At 33.6% G+C, this 23,345-nt stretch overlaps 1 protein-coding gene across 4 annotated transcripts; it reads right to left on the bottom strand.

The window, feature by feature from the left end:
- Positions 1-1,056: 1,056 nt before the first annotated feature.
- Positions 1,057-20,199, bottom strand: LOC114266842 (lysine--tRNA ligase, cytoplasmic). 4 transcript variants are annotated; one of them, XM_082920642.1, is made up of 17 exons: positions 19,944-20,165; positions 19,784-19,841; positions 19,483-19,551; positions 19,186-19,351; positions 18,998-19,091; positions 15,152-15,237; positions 6,137-6,255; positions 6,008-6,064; positions 5,769-5,894; positions 5,369-5,651; positions 5,161-5,257; positions 4,888-5,044; positions 2,298-2,441; positions 2,091-2,159; positions 1,853-1,996; positions 1,467-1,598; positions 1,057-1,351 (listed from the first exon to the last, which is right to left on the bottom strand). In XM_082920642.1, exons 1-16 carry the CDS (start codon positions 20,015-20,017, stop codon positions 1,509-1,511), a joined length of 1,833 nt encoding a protein of 610 aa, XP_082776768.1. In that variant the 5' UTR covers positions 20,018-20,165; the 3' UTR covers positions 1,057-1,351; positions 1,467-1,508. The 4 variants fall into 4 exon arrangements, with proteins under 4 accessions (XP_082776768.1, XP_082776767.1, XP_082776766.1 ...); XM_082920641.1 differs by having other exon boundaries at positions 1,057-1,598; positions 19,944-20,199; XM_082920640.1 differs by having other exon boundaries at positions 6,008-6,255.
- Positions 20,200-23,345: the final 3,146 nt, after the last annotated feature.

Genomic DNA, 23,345 nt, shown 5'->3' with positions numbered 1-23,345 from the left:
TATATTTAAAATGACTTTTTAATTTTTTACGAAAAGATGTGCGAAAAATTTAAAAAAAAATAATATTTTTAACTTTTTGATATAAATTGTTGACTTTTTTATTTTTAAACTAAAAAGTGATGATGTCAAATGAGACCTAAATGCTAACTGCACCTAAAACTGGTTATCTTTATCGACACTATTTTTAACTTAAGACACTACATACATATACATTTTGAAAATCCAAGCTTCCATAGTACAAAGCCACTTGAACCTCACAACTACCCATCAACTGCAACCCATCTCTCAGTTTTTCCCAGGGGAATATATACACAAACTATAACAAGCAATTTGGAACGGTACGCATTTTCCTATAATTGGCAAGAAAAGAGCACAAAAAGTGCAGGCCAAAGCATAGCACCGAGCCTCCAATCCGAACACACCACACCAAGCTTGGTAAAGGAGCACCCCACATCCACCGACCAACCCCTTATTTTATGTTTGATTAGAAAATTTGAAAATAAATTTGTAAAGGGAAATGAAAAAATAAATGACATGCGAATAAAATATACCTACATTTCAAACAACGTAAGTCTCTTAGGAACATCAAATAATCTGTTTGTTTTTTCTTTTTTCTTTTTACAAACCTTTTCACATTTTGAAGCCTCCTTGTTTCTAATCATTTTTTATACTTGCATTAATAGATTTTCATCTTTCCATGGCTACAGGAAAAGCCGGTAACAGTTGCAAAGTGTTGTAGTGATTAGCATTTCACATTAAAACCTCGCATAACTCAATTCAGTGACCAATTTATAAAGAAATTTAAGACTAGTTTGGCATGTACTAAATAAGCCAAAAAGTCAAAAAGTCACTATCTTATTTAAGTCACATCATCTTATTTAAATCACATCACCTCTCTAACACATCACATCAAACCCAACCCAAACCCACCAATAAGTCAAAAAGTGCACTTTTTTAAGACATTCCAAACCAACCCTTACTAACCACCATCAGCAGTGAAACAACACATCATCTCAAATCTATGCAAAAGTAACTGCATTGGCGAAGAATTAAAAGTGTACTCAGAATAATTGTATTGTATTGTATTGTATAGTATAGTAAACATAGTACGAGGACAACCCCTACACAATAACAGCAGTACCTTCTTAGGGAGAGACAAATGAGATGGTCTGGCCAGAAACAGACCACAATGAGAGCCCTCTGAACAATGGTTGTCAATATGTAAGTTTATAACCAAAATTTGGAAATGACTTTCATAGTATTCTGACAAAAAGCCAACAGCAGCCCTCAATCCAGATTTAACAAAAACATGACACGATTTTAATGTTTTCAATCCTATGTTTGTTTCTCACTGCCAAAACAAAAGCACATGAAATGAAAAGAAATGAAATTAGAAACAATTTAACCAAAACAGAAGTAAACCTTCTGCAGGCAGATTAAAATGCATAACCAAAACAGTAGTAAACCATCTGTAGGCAGATTTGCATGCATATTGGCAGATTGAAAACCTATACTGGACCCAAGCCAGAAGCTGTTTGGATGTGTTCTTTAGCAGAAGGTTCATCCTGAGGTTTCATGGCCGGAAAGAGAAGAACTTCCTGTCCCCAAACCAAAAAAAAACAAACAATTGACACTTGAGTAAAAAAGCTCAGTCGAAAAAACTTTCTATTGTAGAATGTGAAACTTCCCACATCCAGCCAAACACACCCAACCCCAACCCCAACCCCAACCCCACCAAACCAACACTACCAATAAATTAAACAAATGAAAAATCACCAGCAAGGAAATCCAAAACCACAAACTGATAACACATGAACATTTCACACAAACCACACAAAGGTAAAACACAAACCTTGATGTTCTGCGAATCTGTCATCATCATTGTTAGTCGGTCAATACCCAGTCCCCAACCACCAGTTGGGGGCAAACCATACTCGAGAGCCGTGCAAAATGTTTCATCCAAAGCCATTGCTTCATCATCACCTGATTGTCGGTCCTGAAATTTAATCATACAAAAATCTTCAGTCAAGGCACCCCACACAACATGACTTAACATACCACAATGATTCAATTCCTAATGATCATAATACCTTGAGTTGGTCAGCAAACCGTTGGCGTTGTACCACAGGATCATTCAACTCCGTGTATGCATTGCAAACCTACGTACGGAACATGATGGCATGCAAGGAAAAAATATAAATATAAGTATATATATACATAATCCTTAGAAAATCACTATTTTAAAAAAATAACAATAATAAAGAACTAAATAGAAATCCTTAGCTGGCATGACATACTTCACGCTTGTTGACAAATAATTCAAAACGTTCAGTCAAGCCTGGTTTTGACCTATGCCACTTTGCCAATGGACTCATAATCTCTGGATGGTTAATAATGAAAGTAGGGTTTACACATGTCTCCTCCAGAAAGTGCCCCACAAGCTGCATTCAGAAATCTAATCATTAATCATATGTACGTTATAACATAAAAATTTTGGTCTAATTTTAATTTACAACATCATCACTCACAATCCATGCTCTGTCAACTTAGATTTCATACTAATTTATTTCAACAGAGAACACAATATGAGTAGAAATGAAAAATAAATCAGCAAACCACTATTCTACTTCTATACTGGCAGTGGCAGATGCATTTTGAAATGAAACTGCTACTACAAATCGAAGTAAACATAGGAACAAACAAGACCTAAAAAATCACAAATATGCTGATTAATGGAAAGAGAACAATGGCTGAAGCAACCAACACCAATTTAAAAGTTAGAAAGGCTAACTTTAATAATAATAATAATAATGGTATCAATAAAATATCAAAAACAGCCATAATGAATTATTACTAGTAGCCATCAGCCATTTATTAGATATCTAACAGAGTTAAGGATTAAAATTTCGTTTCGGTATGTTGTTTCAATTAGCTTGGAAACAGAAATGTTTCTAAAACTTTTAGAAAACGTTTGAAACTGTCTGAAAACAAAAACTAAAACCTATACGTTCTCAATAATTAAATAAATGACAATTGTAGGTCTATGAATATTAGGAGCTCATGAACACAAGGCTCAAAGGCTTAGTTGGGAAAAGGATTTGCATTGTAAGCGAAAGCAAATTTAAAAACGAAAACATCCAGCAGTAGTAGGTACAAAAATAAAAAGAGAAAAATACTTTGCAATAACCCAAAAAACAAAAACAAAAAAAAGGAAAGAATAAGTGACTTAATCATGCTTGTTAATCTTCTCTTCTCTATCTTTCCTCTTCTACTTCCTAGTTTATCAGATTTTCTAATAAATTAAGGTTTCATCTATTCTTATATCTTTTTTCTTGATCAATGTTTGCATATTCCTAATAAATTCATTGTTTTGTTGTGTTTCAATGCATTTCGGTATGTTTTAGTGGAAACATTGACATTTCGATATTTCACTAATATTTCGTTTCAGTTTTCCTAGAAAACAAAAACATTCTGGCTGTTTCGATGGAAACAAAAGGAGAATTTGTTCCTTGCTAACAATAAGAGCCACATCGGTCCTTACCAAAGTTTTGAAAGGCATTACTAAGATGAGACTCGCCTCGCCTCAAGTCTAAGGTAAAATGCATCAAGGCTTTGTTTTTTAAGCTATACTCCACGAAGGCTTGCGCATCACAGTCTAAGGCATGCACCTTGTATGCTTTTTGCGCGTAAGCATACGAGGAGTACACATATGAAGAGAGGTTGCCTTAGGATCTTGTTAAATTTAGTCTAATTGATGGTTTTAAACAAAAAAAAGCAAAAAATAAAAAAAGAACCCTTCTTGCAATTACATTTTATAGGGGGGGGGGGGGGGGGGAAATTAGGATAAATTACAAATACACCCCCCTGAGATTTGCTTAAAATACAAATTGTCCCCTGTGATTTTGAAAATTACATCTCACCCCTTTTAAGTTTTTAATTTCATAATAAATGGCCCCTATTATTGATAGATCATCGAGTCAATTAACAGTATTTAATGATATCAAAAATATATTTCAATTAATAATTCAAGTAATTTTATTACTGTATAGTATAGCAGTTAAGAATTTTATTTTTCCATTTATTCTGTTAAATAACAAATTCTGACAATGGGATATTTGTAATTTTTCAAACCATAGTGAGCAATCCGTATTTTAAGCAAACCTCAGGGAATGTATTTGTAATCTGCCCAAAAAATTAAGTAGATGACCAATCAAGAAAAAATACAAAGTTGATGCTCAAGTGAGATCAATCACTAACTAAGAATGTTAATTTCACTTTCAATAAAGGCAAGTTTCATTCTTTGTAGTAAAATGTTCGACACCTTAAAAAGAAAGGTATTTACACCTTTATATTTATTTTTTATGTATTTTTCACTATTTTAAAATATTTAATTCATTTACTAAATATTAAAATTTAAAATTCAAAATGCTTATGCCTTGATGCCTCAAGGCTTGAGAGTATTGCGTCCCCACCACACCACTCAAGCTGCTAGGGAATTTAAAGAGTCAAACTCAGTAATTCCTCACAGGAAGAAATAAATATTACCCATGTAGGGAAGATGCTGGTTAGCACATGACATATTGTAGGGAAAGGCTACCAGTGCACACGGTATACACCTTATACGAAAAGTATAACTTTTACCACAAAATGTACAAATTGTCACAGAAAATATTAACTTTTTCTTATCACAAAAAATATATCTTTTTGCTCACAAAAAGGAACACCTTTTCCACAAAAGCATAACTTTGGTTATACATAACTTTAGGGGTGCACACCATAACTTCACCATTCACTACTTTCACCACAAAAATCATAATTTCCCTTACGATATCGAAGCATTTCCATTGATGGTAATGAAAATTACAATGAGAGAACTTATGAACTTACTTTATCCAACAAACGAGTTGTTGTTTGGGGAGGAGGGCATTTGACATCAAATTTCATGCATGCATCTGCCAAATATCTGTTAGTTTCATCGCTTGAAAAATCCTTGGGTATGCTAAGATTTGCCATCTTCTCTAACTCTTCTATCATGTCAACCCTCCTGTAAAAGTTAAAAACCATATCAAGTTTTTCTAAATGTGATTTTCACAGAGATGTGAAGGTAGTAGTAACATACTGAGTCAATTTAACACAAGAATTGTCTACATCCAGAGATACCTGAAAGGGGGAGTGAAATCGATTTCAATTGGGTCATTCTCTAACCCATTTGCGTGATATTTAATTTTATAGCCGCCAGTAAGTTCCTTGACCATCGCTGTTTTAATTTAACTTTGTTAACAAAAACCAAGAGAACTAAATACTTCTAAAAACAATTAATGCCTTGAGAAAAGCACCAGCATGTTTACAAGCCTTATTTATAACTTACCACTCAGCATTTTCTCTGTTAGCTCCATCAAGTCATTATAGTCTGCAAAAGCCATATAAAACTCACAAGTAGTGAACTCAGGATTATGTGTCAAGTCAATTCCCTCATTCCTGAATTGTTTTCCTATCTCATAGACACGGTCCAGTCCACCAACAACTAGCTCCTTGAGATAAAGTTCAGGTGCAATGCGCATGAACAGCTTCATGTTCAGTTCATTGTGGTGGGTCACAAAAGGACGGGCAGCTGCTCCCCCAGCAATCATATTCATCATTGGAGTTTCAACCTTAAAAGTAAGGAAATCAAATGATGAACCAAAAGGGGAGAAAACGTAGCTGACACAAGGGAAAAAAAATAATGCCATCAAAACATAAGAACCAGGACAACTGAACAAACAACTTACCTCCAAGAAACCAAGATTGTCAAGAAAGCTTCTGATATATGAAATGATCTTCGATCGGGTCTTGAATATTTGTCGAACCTCGAAGTTCAACATTATATCCAAGTAACGTTGACGAAACCGAGTTTCCTAGCATGAGACACAATGAGTTCAGCACCTACGTAGAGAAGGAGAGAGGGGGGGGGGGGGGGGGGGGGTGGTAAATTAATATCTTAAAATACTGCTCAAATACTATTTGAAACCTGATCCTTTAAAATGTAAGTGTCAGGATTCCTGGCACTTCCTGGGACCCATATATCCTGTACGACAAAGAAAGTTCTCATGTCAGCAAAAGAACTCAATTGGATTATCACAAAACATAATTTGTTCACCTTCACATTGGCATTTTCTACAACAGGACCAGCTTTTTGCCTGGGCATCATATGGAGACAATGCGACAACAGCACAAATGAGCGTGGAAAAACACTCAGCTCCCCCCTTTTACTTTTTCCTAAAAGGAGGAAAAGGCATTAGGAAGAAGGAAAACACACACACACACACAATAAGAAGATAATAAGCTCCATTAGAAACATATAAATCTAACGTTGATTGTATCTATCCACCACAGCATCTACTCAAGAACACTCCTACAAGCATTAATACATTGACACAATATAAGAATGACGGAATGGAAAAAGTCTAACACAGGAAAAAAGAAAGAAAAAAAAAGTCTTCCAGTATCTACCAAATGCTTGCATATTTGAGGTTCATTTCTTTGGCCCCTGAGTTGCCACACCTTACAGAGTTCATGGAAGAAGAGATGTGTGACAACCCATCATGTATTATGCTTTTAATCCTTTACTTTTGCACGTGCTTATGTGCTTAGTGTGAATTTGAATGCTAATTATGTGTTTATATGGTTTTTGGATTCATATATGTTGACCCTAGGAATATATGTTGTGATTTCTATTATAATCTAGAATTGAAGGCCTTAACGACGTCAAAAACCAAAATTGATTAGTCTATTGTGATTGGCATAATTTTTAGAACCTAATGAGAAGTTTGATTAAAATTTGATTCAGTTTAAATTAATTAGATTAAAGCAATTAAATTAAGCCTTGGATTAATTAACTTAATCTTTAATTACTTAGCCTAATCCTTGATTAGTTAATTAAGCTAATCTAGCCTATATATATAAAAAGTTAGAAGCTTAATCCATAATTGAACTCAAAATTCAGCAAGAAAAGAGTTTTAGAGAGAGAGAACTTCAATTTAGAGAGAGAGAAGACTTGATCTTAAAGACTTGGTTAGAGGTTGAAGAATTGTGTGAAGTCAGTCAAGAAATTGCTAGAATTTGTATCATTGAAGCCGTTAGACAAGAGTTTGGGCCTTAATTTGTGAATTGAAGTCATCAATATGTGTATTCATGAAAATTATGAATTTAAATGCAAGAATTGAGCTTAGAATGAAGAAATTGGAGTAAATTCATACATGCATGCATAAATTAGTAGAGTTTCATATTTTTTTAGCATGGTTTATGTCATTTGAACTCCGCCAGGGTTGTTAACAACTCCGCCGATCCCAAGCCCGGGTTAAGGAGGAGGGTTGTGTGTTAAGTAGTCGACAGCCAACACGTAAAAAAACCGTTCGGATCCCTTATGAAAATGAATCCTACTTTGAATCGTCTAAATGCTAGGTCGTTACCCTCAAGTAACGCATTGCGCTTGCCTCCGGGTGTTTTGAAAAGTGAGCAAGGGGCGCCACATCGACGCCTGGGTGCGGTGAAAAATGGGCAAAGGTTTTCGCGTTTTTCTGGACAAGCGCGGGTAAAGAAGCTAGTCCAAGACTACAGATTTAGGGTAGCCACTTGGAATATAGGAACCTTAACTGATAAGACGATGAAATTGGTAGATGTTATGACTAGGAGGAGAGTTAGTACAGCTTGCGTACAAGAAACTAAGCGGACGGGTGAGAAAGCTAAAGAAATTGATGATACCGATTTTAAATTGTATTATAGTGGTAAGGACACGCGCAGGAATGGGGTAGGAATAGGAATCATAATTACCAAGGGTCTAGTGAAGAATGTAGTAGCGGTCATTAGGAAATAAGATAGAATTATGTTAGTTAAACTAGTTATTGCAGGGAATATAGTGAACATTTTAGTGCATACGCCCCTCAAGTAGGATTAGATGATCAGACTAAGAGTGATTTTTTGGAGCAAATGGATGAGATCTTACAGGAGATACCCGTAGGAGAGAGCCTGGTTATAGGTGGAGATTTTAATGGCCATGTAGGCATAGAGAAACTAGGCTTAGATAAACTAGGCTATGAAAGGGTGCATGGTGGATACGGTTTTGGTGACAGAAATGAGGCCGGAGAAAGTATCTTAGATTTTGCGTTGGCTTCTGACCTGGTGGTGGCAAATACTATGTATAAGAAGAGGGAGGAGCATTTGATAACTTTTAAGAGTGGGTCAGTTAAGAGCCAAATAAATTACTTCTTAGTGAGAAAAGTGAACCGTCTAAAATGCAATGATTGTAAGGTGATTCCTGGAGAGAGTCTGATCTCTCAACATAGGATTTTGGTACTAGATTTATGTTTTAGAGGGCAATACCAAGCTAGGAAGGATGGTGAGCGTCGTAGGACGAGATGGTGGGACCTAAAAGGGAATAAACTAAAAATATTTAAGAATAGAATGGATAAGGAAAGTACTTGGGACTTGGAAGATGATACTAACACTATGTGGAACTCGATAGCTTATTGTATGAGGAGAATCTCAAGGGAAGTGCTTGGAGAGTCGAAAGAGACGGAACCCAGCACTAGGGAAACTTGGTGGTGGAGGGAAGAAGTTCAAGCAGTAATTAAGGCAAAGAAAGAGTGCTTTAAAAAGTGGCAGAAGAATAGAACTGAGGAAAACCTTAAGAGCTATAGATTAGCTAATAAGGAAGTCAAAAAAATAGTGAGAGAGGCTAAGTTGAAAGCTTATAATAACATATACACTAGACTAGATAGTAAAGAAGGAGAGAAGAGGGTATACAAACTTGCTAAGATACGAGAGAGGAAAACAAGAGATTTTAATCAAGTTAAGTGCATCAAGAGTGAGGATTCTAAGGTATTGATGAAGGATGAAGAGATTAAGGAAAGATGGAAGAATTATTTTGATAAACTATTAAATGAGGAACATGGAGGTACGGCAATAGGGGAAAAAATGGCCAGTAATACGATAAACCAAGACTATAGGTTTTATCGCATGATTAGGAACTTTGAAATGGAGATTGCACTTAAGAAGATGAAATCAAATAAAGCTTTAGGACCCGATGATATCCCTATTGAAGCTTGAACGTGCTTGGGTAAAAGGGGGATTGCTTGGTTGAGTAGGTTGTTTAGCAAAATTTTGTTGACTAGGAACATGCCAGATGAGTGGAGGAAGAGTATTTTAGTACCAATATATAAGAATAAAGTAGATGTCCAGAATTGCAACAACTATAGAGGAATCAAGCTAATGTGCCATATAACGAAAGTGTGGGAGAGGGTGATGGAACACCGATTGCGAGATATAACAAAGGTGTCAGAGAATTAATTTGGATTTATGCCCGGCAGGTCAACAATGGAAGCGATTTGTCTTTTGAGGAGAGTAATAGAAAAGTATAGAGAAAAGAAAAGAGACATTCATATAGTGTTTATCGACCTTAAGAAAGCATATGAGAGAGTGTCCCGAGATATAGTATAGTGGTTGTTAGAGAAGAAATGGGTGACAAAAAGTTACATTGATGTGATTAGGGACATGTATGAAGAGATAGTGACCACTATTAAATCGCCTGCTGGAGAGACAAATGAATTTCCTATCACTGTTGGATTACACCAAGGATCTACCTTAAGCACTTATCTTTTTGCTTTAGTTATGGATGAGTTGGCGAGAAATATTCAGGATGACGTGCCATGGTGTATGCTTTTTGCAGACGATATCGTGCTAGTAGATGAGACTAGAGAATGAGTTAATACAAAGTTAGAGATTTAGAGAAAAACTCTTGAATCCAAAGGTTTCCGAATAAGCAGAAATAAGACAAGAGTACATAGAGTGCAAATTTAGTAACAGTAACAATGAAAGCAGAGGATAAGTGAAGATTGAAAACCAAGAATAGCCTAAGAGTGAACATTTTCGTTATTTATGGTCGATTATCACAACAGCGGGAGAGATTGATGCGGATGTGGCTCATAGGATTAAGGCGGGATGGTATAAGTGAAGAAGTGCGTCTGGGGTACTGTGCGATAAACGAATACCCACTAGACTAAAAGATAAGTTCTATAGAATGGCTATTAGACCAGCGATGTTGTATGCGACGGAGTGTTAGGCAACCAAGAAACAACATGTAGATAAGATGAATGTGGCTGAGATGAGGATGCTAAGGTGGATGTGTGGCAAGACTAGACAAGACAGAATTAGGAATGAGTGTATTCGGGAATGAGTAAGAGTAGCACTGATAGAAGATAAGTTGAGCGAGAATCGATTGAGATGGTTTGGTCACATTCAACGGAGACCAACAGAGACAGTAATGAAGAGATGCGATGCTGTAACGGAAAAGAGGAGTGTTAGGGGACGAGGTAGGCCTAGATTAACGTTGGCTAACATTGTAAATAGAGATATAGATCTACTTAATTTGACTAATAAAATGGCCTTTGATAGGGCCGCGTGGAGAAGAAAGATTCATCTAACCGACCCCATTTGATGGGACTTAAGGCTTGGTTTGGTTGGTTTGGTTTGGTTTGGTTTGGTTCATGTCATTTGAATTGAAGTTATACCATCCATGCATCCATGATTAATGTTTTGAAGTTAAATTCCATGTTTTGAGTTTTGGAAAGGAATTTGATGCTAATTGGGTCATGCATGGTGAGTTCATGAAGTTTTGGGCTTTGAACTTGTAAATTAGTTTTGTACCTATGCTTATGGTTGAATATTTGAAGACAAGAGCATGTCATGCAAGTTTACACACTTTGAATACATGTTTTGAAATTCAAACTGTATTCTAGAAAACCCAAAATTCGACCACATCACTCGAGCGAACAAGTTTGTCGCTCGAGCGCACATCTCATGCATCCAGTAGTTTTGAAAGCATTTGCAGTTGGCTCGAGCGACCAAGTTACTGCTCAAGCGACCGCTTTTATTTTGCACCTTGGCTCGAGTGACTATCGAGCCTAGATTCGGACCCTCCAGGACTTTTGTAGGACCAAGTGATCTGCTCGAGCGACCAATGTTGCACTCGAATGAAGTACCCTATTTTAGCATATTTTAAAAAGTCATATTTTGTTCATAATTCCGTTCTCATTCCTTTCTGAGCATTCTTAGGCATGAATTGAGTTAGAAAAAAGCCTAAAAGAATTGAACTAGTTAATAAACGAATTGGACAAGCATTGTGATCCAATTTGTGTATGTGTTTATGAATTGTGTAGGACCATCCACGAGAACATATCAACAACCAAATCATTGTGAGAATTATCTTAGTAAAGATATTTTTATGTATCTTATTTTCTAAATGATACCAGTGTGGCAAGTTTTCTGAACTTATGATTTTGTGTTATGAATAAACCTTCTATCTGTCTGATTCATAAAAGAACTGTAAATATGATTGACAAGCACAAAGGCATATGATAGACCTAAGGTCACTCTGTACAATAGAAATGGACCTAAGGTCGTTCTGTATATGTAATGAAATGGACCTAAGGTCGTTCCGATTATCTAATTCTCTGCACATCTAATAAGTCTGGACATCTGTTATGTGTTGACCTAATGGTCATTATACAGCTGTAATTGATTTGACCCGAGGTCATAATGCCCGAGGTCGTTCCGACAAGTATGATATGTTCTGCTCTATATCTCTGTTATGTTCGACCTAAGGTCGTTCTATCATATATTGGACCCGAGGTCGTTCCGTGTGATATGAAACTGTTATGAGATTGATTTTATTTATTATTAGAACTCATTCATATAACCTCTTTACTCTGATGTTATTCGCAGGGCTTTCGCTCACTCCGTTATATATATGTATGTAGGTGAGCAGCAAGATATCTAGCCCTAGTGAAACTGTGGAGGAATACCGAATTTTTGTGGAGTCAGCCAATGATGCCTAACGCACGAGGCTTTTGTCTTTTGATTTTGTTTTCTTTTGTTGGTCATGTTAGACCATGTATTTATATAACTTTTGGTTTGTATGTCAATGATTTATGTATGATCTTGGACATGTAAGATTCTTTCATGTATTTATGGTGTGAGTTATTAATATATAAGAAGTTTTTGTTCATGCCATTTATGCACAAGCTCATTGGACAAATTTTATATTTCTACTTCCGCTTATAACCCCATATAATTAAATATGATTTGATTTCTGCCTGAGGCCCTAGGTAATCTCATGACTACTGAACGGTTATGATCCTAACCTCTAAAGGCGGGTTCGGGTCATGACAAGATGTATTTAGATGTAGTGAAATAGACCAGCTAAAAAAAGTTCTAGGGAGCAGATCTCAGAGCAAGATATGCAAGGGACAGAAGTGAACTGCCGGCCAGTGGATTCTTCAAGTGTTTACATCAGTCATCTATAATTTCTAATATTACTACAATTAAAATACCCTTGCCTTAATCATAACTTACTACGTATTCCAGGTGCAAACTTGATTTGTAAAAAACTCAATTCTGCATTTGAAGTATTTATCATAACAAAATTGTAATTTCCAGACAGAAAGAGGGATAGGGAGAGGGGGAGAGGGGGACCTTTACAAGTACCAAGCATCCCCAAGCTGCACCATTGATGCAGGAGAATGACCTAATACCTAATATAGTATAATGCTGACATTAACACTTTAAATCCCCCAAAGAAATGTGAAAATGAGAATATATATTCAGGAAGTTTTTGTAAAACTACGACTAGTTAATCTCCTATAATCAATTCCATTAAAAAATTAAATAAAAAGCACAAATTGAATAATATTACCAGTGGATATACTACAATCCAGGGATCAACAATTCTGAATTGCCCAAAGAAAAGAGAAACTAAAGATAACATGTTCAATGCTTCTGTAAATTTACCCAGATTATTTTCTCCTACACAAATGATAATTCAAGTAATTATCTTCTAGATTAAGATTTTTGAATCTGATAGTACTTCTCTAATAGTCACAAACAGCATCACCACTAGGTGGTCTATCTATTTCAAGAAATGTCAGGAGGCATACTACACAGTTTCATCAAATGAATCTAGACTGATAATATCTCCTATTATTCAATGTTTTTGAGTATTTAGTTGCACAGATGCAACAACTAATCACCACATTTCTAGATTTTAATTTAAAATAATAAAATAAACACTTCCACCTAAGAGATAGAGTTTTCCAACAAATCAAATTCAGTGTGAATCTCGTATGAAGGACAACAAATCCTATAATTATAACTTCTAAAAAATGCCCCCTAGGGAACACCCCAGCAACTTAGATTGCTTTCCTCAAATAAAGATATTCATATGTGAGGTATCCTTAACTTACCAATGGAAAACAAAATAAATTTATAACTGAGCATAACATATCCAAGCCTGCATATAGGTAACATATGCAAGCATGGTTGTTAGATTGGTATGATTCACAATTTGGTTCATACAAGATTCGATATGAGTTTCAAACAAACAATTAGAATCGTGTTGGTAATCGGAAATTGAGTAAATCGTGTGATTCAATTTGGAATTCACTATGATTCAGTTATGTCACCTCCATCAAGAAATAAAAGGAGATCAATTAATTATATTGATATATATTAATTAACCGATATACATAGTTCAATGTGATATACAAATTAGTTCTATTAATGTGATATACAAATTAGTTCTATTGATATTTATTTCATTTTAAACACTGTGTGTACTTTGGTATTTATAAACATATACAAAATTATAATATAATAAATAACGTGAATCTTACAATTCAAGATTCACTATTTTAGCAAAACGATTCACGATTTGATAACAATGTATGTGTGCAAATAAGCAATGCTACCTCATTCTAAACCAGTAGGCTTAGATATTGACTAAAATTAGTGTGCTCCAGCACTGGTTTGGCATAGAAAGAGAATGTTACTCTTTATGTATTTTTTGGCCCAAGCTCTGGTTTTTCTATGTCATCATGACCCCCACTCAATTTCAATTTCCATAAACAAAAATACATCTCACCTTTCAACTTAAATTCTTTATTTTCCAAGTTTGATCAACTACATGAATTTCTCAAATTCTATATTTTACATTTTTTATCAACAACAAACGTTTTTCAGAAAATTTTAAATTTTAAAATATATATATATACAAACATCAATTAAATCGTAGAAAGTAATTTTATTAATCCCTTATAGTTGTCTATAATTTTACAATTAGATCAATTTAAACATCAAAATATATTAAATTTATACTAATCTAAAATTTAAAAACAAAGAGAGCAATTCAAAGTACGTTTAACTTTACAATAATATCTCTTTCTTAATATTTTGTGCTTTATGCCAATATATCTAATTATGTTGTAGTTTCAAAGTTCTTAATACACAAATCAACTCAAAAAGACTTTAGAGAAAATAAATTTTCTTGTTCCACCCCTGCTCATGACCTCACAGCTCAATTCTTTTCAAAGGGCCAAGACTAAATGTCAATTTGCTGATTAAAAAAAGAACAAAATCAAGGTCAATTAGGATCCCACCCATCCTTGTCAAGAAATTGGTCCTGGTGAGTTTAACTTGTTTATAATAGCTACTTCCATGTGGCACAAAAGGATATGGCCTATCAAAGAAATTGACACCTCTTTACACCCAAACTGGAATGTTTAATCAAGATGTTGAACAGTTTTTATACGTAAGTTTCTACTAGTAAAGAAAATAAAGAAAATAAACGTCAATTTAGGCCTCGTTTGGCAAGAGGCTATTTTAGCCAATTAGCCAAAAAGTTACTAAATTAGCCAAAAACCCAACAACTCATACCAAAAAGTCAAAGATTCTCTTTTCTCTCTACTTTTTGCACATCTTTTCGTAATTAGCCAAAAAGTCATCCCAAACATACAAGTTTTTTTTACCTACCTTTTTAGCCAAATAGCCAAAAAGTTACTAAATTAGCCTGTTCCCAAACGAGGCCTTAGTCTTACATCAAAGTTGATGGACAATTAAATCCATACACTATCACTCTCTGTTAAACCAACTTAAAAATACTTAGGCAAGGAGCCACAATCTGATGAACATTTTGCTGTCCAGATATGGAGGCAAAAAGGTTTACGTGAACTTCAATAGATATAATTATTAATTGCATCCAGTGCTTTCTCTTTCCAATATTCAATGCAAGATAATCAAATATCAACGCAAGCTGTCAATTAGTAACATGTGAAGTATTCTAAACCTGGATACCCAACAACACCAACAATATCTCCACGCTTCACGCCAGAGTGGAACTTGGAAAATTCAGCTTCATCCAACACTGATGTCCTGCAATTGCAAACACAAATTCAAAATTTCTTCATTTTGGTAGTAGAAATAAAACAAAATATACGGAATATAATTTTAGTGACAATAAAGTAGAATAATGGAGAAGTGAAAATAGAAAACCAATAGGTAACAAATAGTGCACATTTTTGTTTCTTAGGTTCAAATGTTAATAAGGGTGGTGAGGTTGGAGATGATGTGATCCACATAATCAAAGTAGATTAGCTCAAGTTGAAGAGAACGTCTGGCATATTATGTGATTGACAAATACCAACAAAATTGAAAATAAAATTTTATAAAAAATCTAGAAGGCAAATGATGCTTTATGGGGAAGAATATTCAGCAATCAATAAACAAACATTCATAAAATGAGTGTAACTAAGATGAAAATGCTCAGATGGATTTGTGGTGAGACTAAAAGACAATAGAATTATAAATGAATATATTGATGAAATTGTTAGTAGCACCAATTGAAATTAAGTTGAGAGAGAATAGGCTAAAATAGTTTGGTCATGTACAACAAAGACCTATAGAAGCAATGGTAAGAAAGAGCGATATGATCACCATAAATGAAAGAGAAGACCAAAATTAACATGGGATGCAGTAGTAAAAATATATAAACATATTTAATTTTTGGTCTAAGGATATAGCCCTTGATAGAGCAAAATGACGAAAAAGGATTCAAGTAGCCAACCCAACTTGAGTAGGACGCAGAGCTTAGCTTAGTTAGGTTTAACTTGGTTGTAACTTGCAAAATCAATTTTGTTTGCCATGAAAGACGGAGACAACTATGATCTCATAAATCTAGATAGCAAAAACATCAAAGGCCTACTTTATATGTGAATAATAGAAGTGTAATTATTTTTTGTCCATGAATTTATGTTGTAATTGTATAATTAGGCTTTCGCAGTTTTTTCTAGACTTTCTTTTCTTTGTGGAATCAGCTCGGAAAATCTCCAAGAACTTCTGAAGTGAGCACATTTCTTCTCTCTTTATTTCCTTATTGCTACTTTAAGCAACGCCAAGAAAGAAATTAATACCAACTGCTGCTAGGTAAACTAATAGACATTAAGAAATTTGTATCTTTAGCCCAGCTTTCTGAAACTACCTTGGGTAGCTTTTCAAATTGACTTCTCGCAAAACCAACCTTCCACTTTTTATAAAATGAGCCGTTCTATACATCTTTATGTAGTCTAAAGTCATATTTCAAATAAAACCATAAATGTTGTTATGGAGAACAGAGTCCTAGACGCATATATGAGAACAAGAGGAAGAGTTGAAGCATTCACTCCAACCAACAAAGGCGGTGACAAAGAACCTACCCAAATTGATTAACACAACAATCAATTGATCCAATGCTCATCGAGCACATCATTTTCATTCTTTTTTATATACATCTTCTAAGGTCTTTGGAGGTGATTCGTGAATGTTTATCATTGATTGTTTGTGTTCAAGCATGAGTCATATAAGTGACAAGCTTGAAACAATATTATTAGCTCAGCCCAAGAAGCACAAACACTTCTATGAAAAAGGTGCACCATGTTGAACACTGATGTTCATAAAAGTGCGTTAGGCACTTCTTCAACGTGCGTAAATTAAAAATATAATATTATTATAACAGACACTTCACATATACTTCACGGACACTTAATACTTCTTGAACCCTCCAAACATGATCTATGTGATGAATCTCTCCGAAGTAACAATGTTCTACAATCTTCGGAATGCAACTTCTACACTCCAATTATGTTTCGAAATATTTATAAAATCAATACATCATGTGTATTTTAATATTCTATGATTATTTTGCATTCTTAATAATGCAATTGTTAAATGAATGATATTTTAATATTTACGTTAATGGAGTATATGGCTCTTCAATTTTAATTAGTGTTATGTTGCATTTTTCATTACTTTTTAATAAACTATTGATATGTTTGACATACAATAAAGTGAAAATAACACTTTAGTGTAGAAGTCCAAAAAAATTTACAAATAGGGGAGGACACAAGTTTTTAGTGTGCACCCAAAAAGATTCCCAAGCATTTGTAAACATTTTCCCCGTTTCCCACTGACACGAAATTTCCCTAGTAATAAATTTACAAAAATATAAATTTTTAACGTGTTCCAAACATACTGTGTACTGCACTTTTTGAAAACCATCATGTCAGTGTGTCCCTATCTATGCTACTTAGAGCTCAACTCAATTGCCTAAACAAAAAAGCTTTGAAAAAATCCTTCTTGACTAAGTCAAGTCGAGACAATCTTGAGCTAATAGGTATAGTATACAGCCCCACATAGCAATTTGACAACCACCTTCAACAATGAGGTTATAGCATCAAAACAACCTTCCACTTCGAGCCAACCTCAACTGCTCGTTTAAACAGCTAAAGCCGAACTGGATAAACAATTTCTAAATTTTAGTACTTGAATTAGATCAAACAAAGTTTGAGGTCAACTCAAGCTCAAATGAAGTACTTAAGGTTGCTCTTCCCAAATTCAAAGACGTGTTCAAATGGGAGATCAATTTAGGAAAGAGTAATGATTCTATTAAGGCAATGCCGGAGGTGTTGACACCAGATGCTATTTTTAGGAATAGGTTAGGGTCACTTCCCCTTCTTTAATCATGCTTACACAAGGATCTTTCTATAAACAATAGGACTGCTACACACCATGGTGGAGTGCTTGGAGAGAAGAGTGATGTGGACCAGAAGGGGCAGTACAAAGTGAAGAAAGCAGTCACAATCCCATCAAACACATTGTCCAAAAGCAGTATGGACACTTTTATAGAGGAGGCTTGTCGTGTCGGATACAACACTCTACAAACACTCTTAAAAACATGTCCAACACTTCTTCAACGTGTCTTCATTACAAATGTAAATTCATAACATAGGGCACTTTACAGACTTCTCGGTCATTTCAATGATACTTCTTGAACTCTCCAAACACAACCTATGTGATGAATCTCTTCATAGTAATAATATTCTATATTCTTTAGAATGCAACTTATTCACTCTAAAAATGTTTTAAAACACTTGTCAAAACATGTCCTACTTTTAAAAAAGCTTTTTTAAATCCGGACACTAGTGTCCATTACTTAAACACACACGTATCCATCAATTCGACACATATAAAACTAATTATAAGTTTGAACTAAAAAACTTATGATACAATAATATATGAAAAAACAATGTAAGTTTATATAATAAATGCTATATTACATTTTTTTTTATCATCTTTGAATGATATATTCATATATATGGCATATAATAAATATATAAAATTATATATTTCGCGTATGTCCTCCACGTGTCGTGTTGTACATTTTTTAAAAAAAATTGACGTGTCAGTGCGTCCGTGTCGTGTCGTGTCGTGTCGCATGTTCATGTCCGTCCTTTATAGATCATATCCATCCAATCATTAAAAAAAATGTCACATCAAAAAAATAAAATAAAATAGTTTTCATCAATAAAAAAACAAATACGTGATAACTCATAAAATGAGGAGTGATGCTCAAAAATTATAACCAAGGATTCTAGGAGTGGACATAAATCAAAACTATGGTGTCCTATAAGTAGACAAAATTAGATTGCTTATAAGTTATAACATAATTTTCGTACTTCCAACAAAAAAGGTCCAACTATGAGAAATAGCCCTCATACAAAACAAAACTTGTTCAAGAAAAGTGATCTTGCATCCCAAAAAGAATCTGGCAGTCACATGGGCAATAGTCCAATCAGGATAAATAATAAGGATTAAATACCTTGCATCAGCCATAACTTGGACTTTGGCACCAGCACCATGTAGATCATAAAAGAACAACTTCGAAGAAGAAGATCGTTTGTTCATGATTCGCCCTTGCAAAAGAGAAACATAATAGGCATTAATAGAAAGAAACATGACGAAAATGGATAATACCCTACATGTGGTCAAATTCCTATATTTAAATACCAGCCAAATTTATTTCAACATCCTCCAGATGCTCCCCATTACTTAAGCCTTTATACTTCTCTATATACTCAAGGATCGACAATGAAACATGGAATTTGTGAGGATAGGGATTAATTCCTGCACTCTTCTGAGCTGCAAGGGCTTTCAACCTATTTTCAAAGTATTGCTGCAGGCAAAACAATAAATAGAGTTCAAGAAAAACTAAAGGCATATATTATATTCAATAGGATGCAGAAAAATCAATGCAAAAAAAGTATTTTGGAAACAATATACAAGCAACTAACAAGAAAGATTTACCGTTGGATCCATGTCCTCGTCATCTGCAGCTTGGGGCTTCTGAACATGGGGCCTTGACATGGTAGCAGCCTGAAGAAAATGTAACCACTGTCAAAATGAATGGAGAACTAGACCAAAAAAATTCAGAAATCCAAGTGTATTATAAAAGGAATGGCTCGCTCAAGCCTCAATTTCAGATTTTAACAAAGATGTTTCCCTGTCTTTTTTCCCTTCATTTTCCTGGAAACCAAACTGAGCCTCTTGAAAAGGAAAAAATGAAAAATAAAAATAGAAAAGCAGAGGGAATGTAAATGTACTGTACCTGCTTGGCCTTTCGTTCCTCATCTCTCTGCTTATTCTTCAATTCTTTCTTGAGAGCACTATTGGAAACCCACACAATCAAAAAAAATATATGTATATATTCGAAACCAAAATTCAGTTGTAGAGATTAGAAAAACAGATTGTATGTTGGAAGAGCTCACTTTTTGCTACGAACTTCAGGCTCCAACGATAGAGCTGACACTTCCTTTGATGTTTCTTCAGCAGACCCTTCCATGGAGAGAGAGAGAGAGAGAGAGAGAGATGAAGCTGCTGTAGTAGGGCTTGGAGTAGGCCTTTGATCTTTGTGCGTGAGTTGTTTCTAGGGAAGTAGGGTTTTTGAGTGCTTAAAAACGACGCGTACAGCCACTTAGCGTATCAAGCGTGAAATTATAATTTAATTTAAAAATTTGTATCAAATTGTTTGGTATAATTTTTGTTTCGGAAATTTGGTTATAAACTCCCTTTACCTTTCTTTCATTGTTAAAAGGACTAAGAAAAAAATTATACTTTCTAAACCCCCTCATAATTATAAAGTCTTGCATAAAGGACAAATTTGTTATTTAAATATTTTATATGACTATTATACCCACTCTCTTCCTCACTCTCTTCCTTTCCACAGATGGCCTCTTCAAGAAAACCGGCGAGCTCTGCAACTTGTGCGGCACCGAAGCCACCGTCATCACCTTCTCCAACGCCGGCAACACCTTCGCCTTCGACAACCCCTCCATCGACATCGTCCTCGACCGTTACCTCTCCATGACTTCATCATCCTCCAGAGCCTCCGCAAGCTTCTCTTCCCTCTTTCGATATAGGGTTTCAACTCAAATCTGTGCACCATGAACGATTCCGATCTCTAATCTCCCGAGATATATAGATATATATATATATATGTGTGTGTGTGTGTTTGTGTGTTTTGAGATTTGAATTCGAATACATGTGTTTTGAGATTTGAATTCGAATATATATATATATATATATTTATATATATGTGTGTGTTTGTGTGTTTTGAGATTTAAATTCGAATATATAGATTTTTGAAAGCTCAAAACTTTAAAAGTCTGAAAAATCTGAAGAACCGGGGTATGAAAAATTGAGATTTCTCTAAAATTTTCAAATTATAGGCCTGATTCAAGGATTATAGGCATGATTCAATGTTTTTCAAAGTAAACATCGATTGATTCAAGGATTATAGGCCTTATTCAAAACTCAAAGCTCAAAGCTCAAAGTTCCATCGATTTTTCAGAGTAAACATCAAATTTCATTTGATAGAACCAGAGTAAAATTTTACTCTGGTTCTATTGCTCTGTTTTTTTCATTTGACAGAATCAGAGTAAAATTTTACTTTTATACAGAGTAAAATTTTACTTTTAGCTTCAGAGTCTTACAGTTTACTTATTTTTCAGAGTAAAATTTTACTTTTATACAGAGTAAAATTTTACTTTTAGTTTCAGAGTGTAGAATTTTACTCTCATTCATAGTAAAATTTTACTTTTATACATAGTAAAATTTTACTTTCATACAGAGTAAAATTTTACTTTTAGTTTCAGAGTGTAAAATTTTACTTTCATACAGAGTAAAATTTTGCTTTCATACAGAGTAAAATTTTACTCTGAAATACATAGTGAAAATGTCTTAATAGGAGAGCTGATATATATGAAGGTAATATAGTAAAAGAAACAAGTTTTAAAATATCAGGGGGTTTTGAAAGTACTTATATAATTCTTGTCATTTGGAAAGAGAAATTAGATAGTGAGGGAGCTATGACCAAATCCCCCTTTTTGTTTCAACAATATAAGTAGTTCAAAATTTTGTGATTTAAATGGCTTAAATCACGTCGTTTTGAGTGTATGAGTGTAAAACGACGTCGTTTTGACAGATTTGAAGCATTTGAGCCACAAAATTTTGAGCTACCAAACATTTTCTTTTTTGTTTATAATATTTTAAGTAAAAATAATTTAAATAAATTGAGAAAAGTTAATTACTTAGAAGTTAGAGAATGGGTATTTTTAATTTCTACTATCTGATTATCAGTTTTTAATTTATAATAAGTTTGGTAATTTAAAAAGAAAATGATATAATTTTATATTTTTTTAGTTATAATTAAATATAGTGAAATTATAATTAAAATTTTAAAATCAATAATGCTAGGTGATCCGAAAAAACATGACTTGAATGGTTAGTAACACTCAAAACGACGCCGTTTTGTAAAACAACGTCGTTTTGACACATTCGAACCATATAAATTCGAGCCACCAAATATTTTCCTTTTTAAAATAATGTGATAATTAAATAAAAAAATTAGTTATAATTTGAGAATAAAATTATATAACTAAAGGTATGGGCATAATAGAATTCTCCAACTAAACTTGTTAAAATTTTATTATATTTTAATTTAAAAATTAATTTTTTTATTTAAATTTTATATCTTTTTAAATATATTTTTTGACAAACTCTATATTAATTCTTTATACTATTTAAATATTATTTTATTCATTTTAATTTAAAATTATTTTTTTTAAACTCAACACAATTTGACTAGATTATTTGTTGAGTTAAAACTATCAAAACTAAAATGACTAACTTGATAATTAGTTTGAAAGAGGTGAAATTTAGTGATTTATTCACTATTTTAACTAAAAAATGCAAATAACTAATTGATAATTAGTTTGATGGTCCCACCCAGTTTGTTAAATTAAAATTTTCAATTTTTATGGTAAAATTAATTTTTTACAAATCTAATTGGATTTAATTTAGGGGGGGGGGGGGGGGGGGGGGGGGGGGAATTTGTCCAAATATGAAGGGTGTAAGTTGTTCTGTAGTGGGTGCAACTTAAACCTTATGAGTTGAACCCCTCACCCTCAATGTTTGTATTTTTTTTTTTTTTCTTTCTGTTAGTAAAGTAATACCCATTTTAATTTATGTCTCAAATTATATAGAAAATGATATATTAATAATTACGTTATATAAAAATATTTATTATATATAATTTATACCTTTGACACAAATTGAAAATTGAATATAATAATATATTTTTATGTCATGTGACAGTTAATATAACATTTTTTTATCTAATTTTGAATAAAAATTAGTTTTATAAATAAATTAAAAATATATATATGAAGGTCCAAAATGAGAAAAAAAAAATCAAAAGTCAAAATGGAAAAATAATCAAATATAAAAGGTCTGTGTGTATGTTCTTTTTAATTTGTTTGTAATATGAAATAAACTGTTCAAATCATTAATATGAGTATCAAAAAAAAAAAATTCACAATGTGTCAATTTTACCTATTAAGTTGTCATTTTGGCAACATGGTTGAAAGTGGGTTAGAACTAAAGAAGTATAAAAAAATAAAATAGTTTAAATAAGGTAATAAGAGAAAATATTACATCTAAATCATAATCATTTTATTTTATTTCTCAAAAAAAACAAAAAAATCAATAAATTCTTCTCAATTAAAACTAATTTAGGCAAATTAAATTAGCCAGAAGTTTAAAAAAAATAAAGCTAAAAAATTTGAAACCCTAAATTGAGTTTTTTTAACGGGAACAAATGAAAACTCCAT

Source organism: Camellia sinensis, chromosome 3 (assembly GCF_055761805.1).
Source record: "Camellia sinensis isolate YWXY chromosome 3, ASM5576180v1, whole genome shotgun sequence".
Taxonomy (NCBI): Eukaryota; Viridiplantae; Streptophyta; class Magnoliopsida; order Ericales; family Theaceae; genus Camellia; species Camellia sinensis.
Note: the sequence above shows the minus strand (reverse complement) of the source record. Positions and strands in the feature narration are given on the sequence as shown.

Bases quoted from the DNA above. Each gene is read 5' to 3' on its own strand.
- LOC114266842 (XM_082920639.1), bottom strand. From the start codon at position 20,017: ATGGAAGGGTCTGCTGAAGAAACATCAAAGGAAGTGTCAGCTCTATCG. The intron at 19,552-19,783 runs GTACAGTACATT...CATTTTCTTCAG, and splicing joins AGGAACGAAAGGCCAAGCAG to GCTGCTACCATGTCAAGGCC. The intron at 15,238-18,997 runs GTATTTAATCCT...TTGCAATTGCAG, and splicing joins CAAGTTATGGCTGATGCAAG to GACATCAGTGTTGGATGAAG.